Source organism: Alosa pseudoharengus, unplaced genomic scaffold (genome assembly GCF_046254945.1).
Source record: "Alosa pseudoharengus isolate Yale_2024_CS ecotype anadromous, Long Island Sound unplaced genomic scaffold, YU_APseudo_1.1 YU_APseudo_1.1_scf_17, whole genome shotgun sequence".
NCBI lineage: Eukaryota > Metazoa > Chordata > Actinopteri > Clupeiformes > Clupeidae > Alosa > Alosa pseudoharengus.
The window spans coordinates 4,858,562-4,868,561 of record NW_027468640.1 but is presented as its reverse complement, the minus strand read 5'-3'; the positions used below and the strand labels follow the sequence as shown (position 1 = coordinate 4,868,561).

Here is a 10,000-nt window from a genome sequence, read left to right as displayed (position 1 = left end):
TCCTTTAGCAACAAACAAGAGCTGAAATAGAGCGTGCAGCGTGCGGAGCGTGCGTAATGCAATCTAGGAACAGTGATTCGCCAAACCTCCCTTATTGCAGTCACACACATTTTTTCTAATTTTATGTTTTAGTAACGAGTAACGAAGATGCTTAGTGGAAATATAACGGAGTAAAAGTATACATTTTATCTAGGAAATGTAGTGGAGTAAAAGTGGAAGTTGACATAAATTTAAATAGCGAAGTAAAGTACAGATACGTGAAATTTCTACTTAAGTACAGTAACGAAGTATTTGTACTCCGTTACATTACAACACTGGTAATTGCCACCTGCCACTCACCCCACTTGCACATCATAGGACCTGCCTTACCGTTGGCTTCATCATGTGATTTAGTGAGGTGTTTCTAGTTAGCCTAGCATTGTCTAGTTAGCCTAGCATTACTGTAGCAGAACTGCACCCTCCGACTGACCTCACGTGTGAGCCTGTTCTCTGGTTCGCTCTGGTGGAGAAATCAAACATCAGCCTCAGAAATTAATGCATGAATAGACAATCAGGCTTGTGTGGTTATATACAGTAGGCAGAACTCCTAGCCAGCGTCATCTGAATCCACCAACCTGAATGCAGATAAGCCGATTAGCTGCCCTTGAAGCTTAGCTTCCATCTAATAGCCGGTGGTGTTTGTTTGTGAGGTAATGACTGTGAGCTCTATCGCTGATGGCATGTGTGAGTGCTTATTCTGTTTCACAACGCACACGGATGCTAATCACTAGGTTAGCAAAGGTTAGCTGCAGGCCACAGACAGAGGGATTGGTTTAAAATACACCATGAACTAATGTTTCGCAATTTAAAAAAATGCTTCATCAAATTTAAACAAATTTAAACATATTCAACATCTTAGCATACTGCAGTGCACTCATCTAATCATAAGCATTAAATGCATCATGTCGCAATGCATGGGTCTTCTGTGTTGTTTAAGAAACTATGTGAATTTAAGCTGAAATGTGATTTTAACATGTATTTCTCTTTCAGATTGCCAGAGTCGAAAATGATGATTGGTGTATGCACTCTCTCTCTCTCTCTCTCTCTCTCTCTCTCTGACGCACACACACACACACTTGTATCTCTCTCTCTCTCTCTCTTACGCACACACACACACTTGTATCTCTCTCTCTCTCTCTCTCTCTCATACACATCATGTGATCTATTTTAAATGCAACTAAAATGTTTTACAGTCCCACTGTCATATTGGAAATCAGACTTTGGAAATGTGTCCAGATGTTGCTCTTTTGGAAATGTGTCCAGATGTTGCTCTTTTCTTCCCTTTCTGCCCATTGGTCTCAAAAGTTTGCCCCCAACTAGACCAACCAACCACCAGCCAGCCCAGGGACTCTCAATTTGACAAGCACTTGTGATTGGCCAGAGCTACAGCTAAGGATGCCCCCCCCCCCCCCCCATCTTTAGCATCCTACAGTACCCCTACACTTGCAGATCACTTCCTCCACTTCAGCCAGCCAATCGGAATGGTTGCTAATACTGCTTTTCCTCCAATCACAATCCACGTCCCCGCCCCCTAATCTTCCACCTCAGCCCCCACCATGTATGTTGAGACAGATTTGCTAACAGATTTGTGTCTTCCTACTAACAAACAGCTTCAGAAATGTCCAGTTTGATTTCTTTCCTTTTGTGGTTTTGTTCTCCTTACCTTTTGATTTCCAAACAAACTAACATTGTCTCATTCACGGAATGTGAGTCATCTGTTGTTTTTGACTTTTAACTTGCGTACTGACGTACTAACCTATTTAACAGTACTACTTTGTGTTGTGTTTTTTTTGTTCACAACCCTTTGATGAAGGAATATAGTTTAAAATTACTTTCTTTATTTCTTTATTTGGATGCCTTGCATAACACAGGAGCTGAAGTGTAGAGAAAGATTTCATTCCGTATCAAAACCTTCTATAGAATCAGATGAATGACTTTGTCTCCAAGTTTTGTTTTTTCGGATGAAGTGTCCGGTATTGATTTGTCCGGCTTGTCATTGTTTTTTTATTTTTATTTATTTGTTCTCCCCTTCCCCTGTCTTTCCTGAAGCACGCAGGCATTGGACACGCTATGGTAAACAAACTGCATTATATGGTAGATATCATTCTAATTGTCTTATACTTTGGTTTGCCCTGGGTTTTCCGTTACCTCTTTCAATTCTGTTTGCCTTTACTGATTCAAACTCTCATCGGTTCCAAGGTAGCAAGAAAAAAAAAAACGTTCCACCTTTTGATTTGCCTCCTCCACACTCTCCCTCCCTGTACCTGAATTTGAGTTGCGTTTCTATCATCCAGCGTCCCTGACTCCCCAAAACAGTCAATCTGGTTTGACATCATGAAAGAGGTCTGGTTTAGTAAATTACAGTTTCCTTAGATTTTGAAGATTTTGAATTTTAAGTTTTTATTATTATTATTATTTTTATTATTATTATTTTGTAGTATTTTTCTTCCCAGTTGTTTTTAGGGTTTATTTTCATTTGTTTACAAATCCTCACTATCCGTATGAAGAAATAAAGAATTCTTGACCAATTAACCATGCTAAAAAAGCCCCTTGCTCCCTGTTGATTTTATTTATTAATGATCGTAGAAGTGAACGCACACAGCAGACTCAGAGAGAGAGAAAAAAGAAGAACGAATCAGAACATGTCACCATGGCGACTCCTGTTACAGGCAGTAGAATCAAAACATGTCACCAAGGCGACTCCTGTTACAGGCAGTAGAATCAGAACATGTCACCATGGCGACTCCTGTTACTGGCAGTAGTGATACTTGAAAAAGGGCAAGTGTTCCGGAGCATCTGGGCAGCGCACATCCATGTTGTTTTGGCAGAGGTATTTAGATGCCCACAGGACTTTGTTATGTGTACCTGGAAAACACCTACCGATGGATTTCAAGGGGGTATTCCAAGTATGTGGTTTAGTGACAAACCTGGGTTAGTTAACTCAGAGTAGGTGGTAAACCTCCTAAAAGAAGAACTGTATGGCTTCATTCTCCTAACAAAAAAATACCATAGGGCTCTTGTTGTAGGTGGTTTACCACTTACTCTGAGTTAACTTACCCAGGTTTGTCACTAAACCAAGTACTTGGAATACCCCCCAGATAAACACTGGAGAGGTGTTGCATTCCTAGAGCTAGAGGTGTTGCATTCCTAGAGATTTCCTATTGTGGCCAATCATCAGCCAGGCCTGTTTACCATCAAAAACAAGATCATCAACAAAGCAACCTTTGTTGATGTGCTGGCGAAAAGCATGACCAACAGAACAACTCAAGAGCATTTCACTGGGCTTATCAAGCAGGCAGAGAAGAACACTTTGGGGAGACTGCTCCTTGTACTAATTAACGTGTGTTAGTCACTTTGGATAAAATGAAGTCAGTAAGCAGACGTGTGATAGGCTACGCTGTGTGGTGGGGAATAAATGAAGTCAGTAAGCAGAAGTGAGATAGGGTACGCTGTGTGGTGGGGAATCCAGTAAGCAGATGTGTGATAGGGTACGTTGTGTAGTGGGGAATGAATGTGGAGAGAGGCCCAGCAGTTCAGATCATCCATTAGCCTTTGACCCCTCTTATTTAACCTTTGACCCCACCAGGGTTTCCGCTAGAAAAAAATGGTGCCGGTCAAAGTGACCGGCAGAGGTTTCTTTTTCCGGACATTTTGATGATATGCCGGTCAAATATCCTATTATCGCTTCTTAATCAGTCAAATTGAGGAAAACTGGAGACAGGCTATGTAGCTTAAAGAATGACATAATCATGCAACGTGTTCATTAGCCTAACTTAAACATGCCTAACAAGATCTAGCCAGTATCTATGTTTTCATGGACAGCAAGAGTCCGCTTAGTTCGTTGTTCTAAAAAGGCTACGTTGTTTGTTGCTGCTACCCACGTTATCTCCATTGGTGACTGTTTAACTTGCACAGATGTGCACACACAAGAATGAGCGCTCACACCACTACCCACTAAGCTATGCCTCTTTATTTGATAACAATAAATTAAGAAATGTTGCTTATTCTGAGAAATGTTTAGTTTATTTTTCTTTCGGCCCGCGGTTCAATGATACAGTTTAATTGTGCCTGAAATTATCAGCGGACCAGCAATCTCCTCGTCGAGGAGGCCCTAACTCTGCAGATTATAGACAGAGAAAGCATATAGGCCTACTGTATGCTTTGGGTAAAGAACACAGTTGCATGTCCAGTGTAGCTACACGGAGAATGACATTGTCTTGGAGCGGCCGCACCCCCGCAACTCCACTTCCAACGTCACTGATTCCGACACATAGGCCTACGCCCGACACTTCTGCTTTTTATCTGGGGGTGGTGGAGTTGACTGGACAGGCTTCAGACGTTACCAATTTATCATCATCCATCGCGTCTGGCCTCTGAAAAAACTTTTAAGGCTAGTCTGCCTGGGCCTGGCCATGTTTGAACCGCCTCACTCATTTGTTCGTTGTTTAACATGGACATTTTAAGCGTGCACTTTATATTTGAAATGCAGCATATAGGTTGCGTGTTGTTTAATAGCTTACTTTTCAAACGGTATAGCCTGTTCATTAAAAAACATAGCCAGAGGATGTATAATATAGGTTTACATATTAAGGCTTATTCTCAAATTCAGATTGCGTTAGGGGACGGGATTATTAGCCAATTTCAATCGGACAATTTGACCGGAGAGATTTAATTTCATTTTTTGTCCGCCCAATGTCCGGTAATTACCGGACAACGGAAACCCTGGACCCCACTTATTTAACATACTATTTACTTAGCAATGATCTGCTTGATGACTAATATCCCACAGTATGGACTGCAGTGTTCCCAGATACTACAGTGTCTGTAGATCCACAAACTGTCCTACCTGGAGAGTGGAGTTCACACTCAGCCTGGAGATGGCTTCTAGACAATCAGATTTAGCCTACTCCAAACTCGCTATCAGAAATCACACTCAGGCTGGAGATGGTTTCTAGACAATCAGATGTAGCCTACTCCAAACTCGCTATCAGAAATCACACAGCCTGGAGATGGCTTCTAGACAATCAGATTTAGCCTACTCCAAACTCGATATCAGAAATCACACTCAGCCTGGAGATGGCTTCTAGACAATCAGATTTAGCCTGTTCCAAACTCGCTATCAGAAATCACACTTGGCCCTCACCAAGTTGCTGTCAGAAAATCAGACGTGGCCTACCCCAAGCTCTCAGTTTGAGATCGCTGCTGTTTCCTGGCCTCACCTCTGGGCAAACATGGCTGAGAGCATGAGATTGGCGCTGTGGCCAGACCCCAAAGCCCAGAGTGGTCATCTGCAGCAGTATTTGTGCCCTGTGATTTACTGTAGGGCACGTCGGCTATAAAGCAGTGCTGAAATCACCAGCTGTCCAGGCCACCACTGCTGCAGAGGTGCTGCTGATTTAGGAGGCCAGAGAGGCCTTAGAGGAGGGCCAGATAGGAGCCAAAACTAAGATACACACACACACACACACACACACATACACACACAGACACACAGGCACACACACACACACACACACACACACACACACACACAGGCACACACAGGCACACACACACACACAGGCACACACACACACACACACACACACACACACACACACAGGCACACACACACACACACACACACACACACACACACACACACACACACACACACACACAATCTAGCGCTGAAATGATGATGGTTGAGCAGACGCACACACACACATACACACACACACACACACACACACACACACAATCTAGCACTGAAATGATCAGGGTTGAGCAGATGCATCCGCTCGGGTCAGAGCCTGGGGACGTTTGTTGACTTGACGCACGCCGCGTCTGACCGAAATGGAACGCTACCAGCTGCTTTGCTGCCCTCAACTGTGGAGCGAGTCACTTACCGTAGGACACATCAAGGCGCTAGCCGCAGGCTTTGTTTTCGGATGGCCTAGAATGATAACAACAGCCAATGGCGTCCCCCGTTGCCAAGACGACCACGGGCCCCTGAAGGCAGCATGAGGGACACATTGACGCGGTCTTTAGAATTTGGCGAAACGGAGACAGGGTATCTTAGAAAGCAGGATTGTATGCCCATATTTGCCCTGATCCATGATGCCTTTCTGCCACCGCAGGCTATCTCACAATGCAGGGTTTGATTTTATTACTTTCCGTTTGGACAGACTAGCAGTTTTAGAGCAGCGGTGGAGCTTGTGCTGGTTTGGACAGACTAGCAGTCTTAGAGCAGCGGTGGAGCTTGTGCTGGTTTGGACAGACTAGCAGTCTTAGAGCAGCGGTGGAGCTTGTGCTGGTTTGAGAACAGTGGCCCGGTGAAGGAAGCAGAGCAGCTGGCCTGCTGCAGGGTTGACATGTATGTTACCGTGCACTCGCTGGTCTGAAAACACTATGGAATCCATATGTCCCCTCTCTTCGACAGAGTGCCCCTTTTACCTGTTTACTGCCTGTCACTGGAGCAACGCCAGCCCTTTTTAAAAAATATGTATTTTGTTTATGGCCTAGTTCCTGGAAAGTCTGTACTGTGTTCGATCAGCTGAATCCATTATCACTAACACTAACGCCACTGGACTTTACTGGCCCCCAATCCTCTGCATGCTCGAGATAACCTTACATTTCTGTTTATTAACTGGTTTATTTACTTTATTTTTTTTTTTACGAGATCAATTACATTTTAAGTATATATGTATATGTATATATTCAAAATATATATATGCATACATATATGAATTGTTCTAATACACGTATAGCCACTTAACCCTCCCAGTGCCTATAACAGGACTTTTTTTTATTTATTTTAATTTCTTCCTACAATAACATACTAAAACAAACTAAAAAAATGACCTCACACCCTACCTTGCCAAATTCAAAAAGAACAAAAGGAAAATATAAGAATGGGTGAAGCTTTACAGTCTGTAGTGGAACTGAGGAGTGACACAATTTTTAGCCTGCCCTCTATAAAAATTATAATATTAATACAGGCCTCTCAGTTCATGGGAAAACTCATCAATACATTTGATATCCCTGCACGGAGATGGCCTATCAGTAGCAGTACCAACAAAAGATGAAGTAGAGAACTATTTAGTTAGTTTTAAAGCATCTTTGTATTATTTAGCACTCTCACTAATTATCAGTATTAGTATAGTATAGTATATGAAGACGATGGGTCTGCTCCCCTATTCCCTACTGACTGCTAGAGTCTTTCTCTTCTCTTAGATTTGCCTTTTATTAAGCCCCTCCCCTCTCCATGTTAAGCCCCTCCCCTCTCCATATCCTTTCTGTTGGTTTTGATTCTCCCTTCTGTTTGTCTGTCTGTGGTGCCTCCATGGGATGGTCACACCCCCCCCCCCCCCCCCCCACACACACACACACACCCAGCCTCAGTCCATCCCCTGTGGAGTGGCCTTGGTCATCTGTTGGCATGCCTTTTCAGCTTGCGTCCCCTCTCTCCCCACCCCCATCCGCATCCACAGAGGGTCATCGTCATGTTTCCGTTTGCCCCAGAATCACTGTGTTTGCGTTGGGGTTTTCAGTTCTACACACACGTGTGTTCATGATTTCCTCCCTGTATTTTCTATGTGTGTGTGTGTGTGTGTGTGTGTGTGTGTTTGTCGTCATCACCTTAACCTTGTAACAATCTGTGTGTGTATGTGTGTGTGTGTGTGTGTGTGTGTGTGTGTATTTATTGCTGTGGTTTTGCTCTTTTGGTTAATGACCCTCTCCATGGCTTCCCCTGCCCGCTGGGAGCTTCTTGTTGTCTGTGTGTTTGTTTTGGCGGCGTTGTTTTGTCTGCTGGAGCTCTCCCATACACCTCATATCTCTCCATTGACCCATTGCTGTATGCATGGCTTGTGTCACCTAATCAGCTTGAATGGATCATTTGTTTCCTCTTAACCAAACACATATCCCTTATTGATGAAACAATTACGGCCAATTCAATCTGGTTCTGAAACCAAACTGCAGAGGACTTTGCGTCCTCCTGATTGCTCTACCTGTCTGACTACTCTACTAAATTTACTAAAACTGAAGTCTGTTACTAATACAGTTGTATGAATCAAACCTTTGTTGTAACTGTACTAACAGCCATTTTTGTGTCTGACTCTCCTTACTACTAAAGTACTAACCGATTTCGTTCACCCCCTCCCCCCCTCCCAACCCAACTAAACTTCAACCTCTGCATAGCCAGTACATGACTCAAGCCCCATCTAACCCCCTCTCCCTTTGAGTTTAGACAAAGACCCCCCAAACACACACACACACACCCTAATCCGCCCCCACATTTCCCCACTATCAACATCAAGGCTGTAAGCTAAAACAAACCCTGGTGGCTCGCCACGCTAGTCCCACAGAGCGTGAGCAGTGGCTCCTATGCCCTCTGTCCAGACGCTGGCAGGACATGCCCTCTTGACTGACTATGGGTGGCCTCGTCAATCATTCCGATCAGTCTGACCAGTGGCCTAGAGAGAGAGGCGTTCACACAATCTGTTTTTTTCTCTGTCCTTACAGGGATGTCAGTCAGCTGCCAGCCACTTGTCCTGGATTCCAGCCCAAAAATATTCTTGTCAGACCTGCAATGCCATTCTGTACAGAAGGGTTGCAGGGTTTATGTACTTTTAATATGCCAAAGTAAAATGTCAATATTATCTGCCGATATTGTTGTCTCTCATAAGTGTTTATATTGTCAGGTATTACCTTTAATACCCTAAGAACCGTTACAGTATATATTTTTTAAATGCATTAGCCGGGGGTTGCTTTCTTCGTCTCAGGTAAGTGCTGGGGGGGGGGGGGGGGTCCTCTGCAGCCATGCCCTCGTTGGTGGTGCGGGGGTGCGGGGGGGGGGGGGGGGTCCCTGCAGGTCATCGGCAGACGTGCCCTCCTTTGTGGAGTGGTGCGGGGGCCGACAGGTTGTCCTTCAGGCTGATGGACGCTGCGGATCTCGCTCAGGACTCACAGGCAGGTGAGTGAGTGTCCCGCTGGTAGTAATGAGTGTGTCGTCGTCCCTAAAGAACACAGTGTGCTCATTAACAAACACACTCGATGAGGATGAGGAGCAGCATTTTAAGCAGTGGCTCATGATCTGTTTAATCAAGTGTGGGCGGTCTTTTAAGTGGTTACAAAACACTTTGACAGAGTTGAATAGCAAGTAGCTGATGCACATGTTATGAAGCAAAATGGCTTTATTCTTGCTTGCTGAAGCAGCCGTGAGGTGCTTTTCTCGTGGCGTTGTATGAGCTGTAAAGAGAGCTGGAGATTACCTCACACTGAATGATCAGGAGTCCTCCTTCCTCCTCCATCCTTCATCCTTCATTTACTGAGCTCACAGCTTTGCTTTTAGCTCTTCCCTTTGGAGGAGGATTTTAGAATGGGATTTGTAGGGTGTGGTGGAGCTGCAAAGCCATCACTGCCAGACAGTGACAATAGATAGATAGATAGATAGATAGACAGATAGATAGATAGACAGATAGACAGATAGATAGATAGATAGATAGATAGATAGATAGATAGACAGATAGATAGACAGACAGATAGATAGATAGATAGATAGATAGATAGATAAATAGATTTGTGGGATTTTGTGTTGTGTACATCTTCAGTACCACTGGCATCTTGAAATGTGTGGAGTGCACTGTATCAGAAATAGAGTTGGTGTTTAGTCCACTATCAGTGACGTGTGGATGGCACTGTATCAGAAATAGAGTTGTTGAGGGCACTGTATCAGAAATAGAGTTTTGTTTTGTCCACTGTCGGTGACGTCTGGGCTTGTGGTGGTTTAAGTCTCTTTTTTTAAAAGGGGAAAGAAATCAGGATTACGCAACACGGATCAATTATGACGCAGTTGTTCTATTGTCTGCGGCTCTGTGAGGTGTCGAGCCGTTCCGTGTCGTCCTGCGCTGCGCTGCGCTGAACTGTGTCCGTCTGACAGTATGTTGGACAGCGTTGTGAGCAGAGAGTTTGTTTTGGA

The 10,000-nt window shown here is 44.1% G+C and overlaps 1 protein-coding gene across 1 annotated transcript in view; it reads left to right on the top strand.

Moving 5' to 3' along the window:
* LOC143127170 (neurexin-2-like) overlaps nucleotides 1-10,000 on the top strand; it is a 688,425-nt gene that overhangs the window by 314,513 nt on the left and 363,912 nt on the right. Inside the window, exon 7 of the mRNA XM_076288483.1 lies at nucleotides 2,089-2,133. Within this exon, the coding sequence (XP_076144598.1) occupies nucleotides 2,089-2,133 (45 nt within the window). The remainder of the gene's footprint in view (nucleotides 1-2,088; nucleotides 2,134-10,000) is intronic.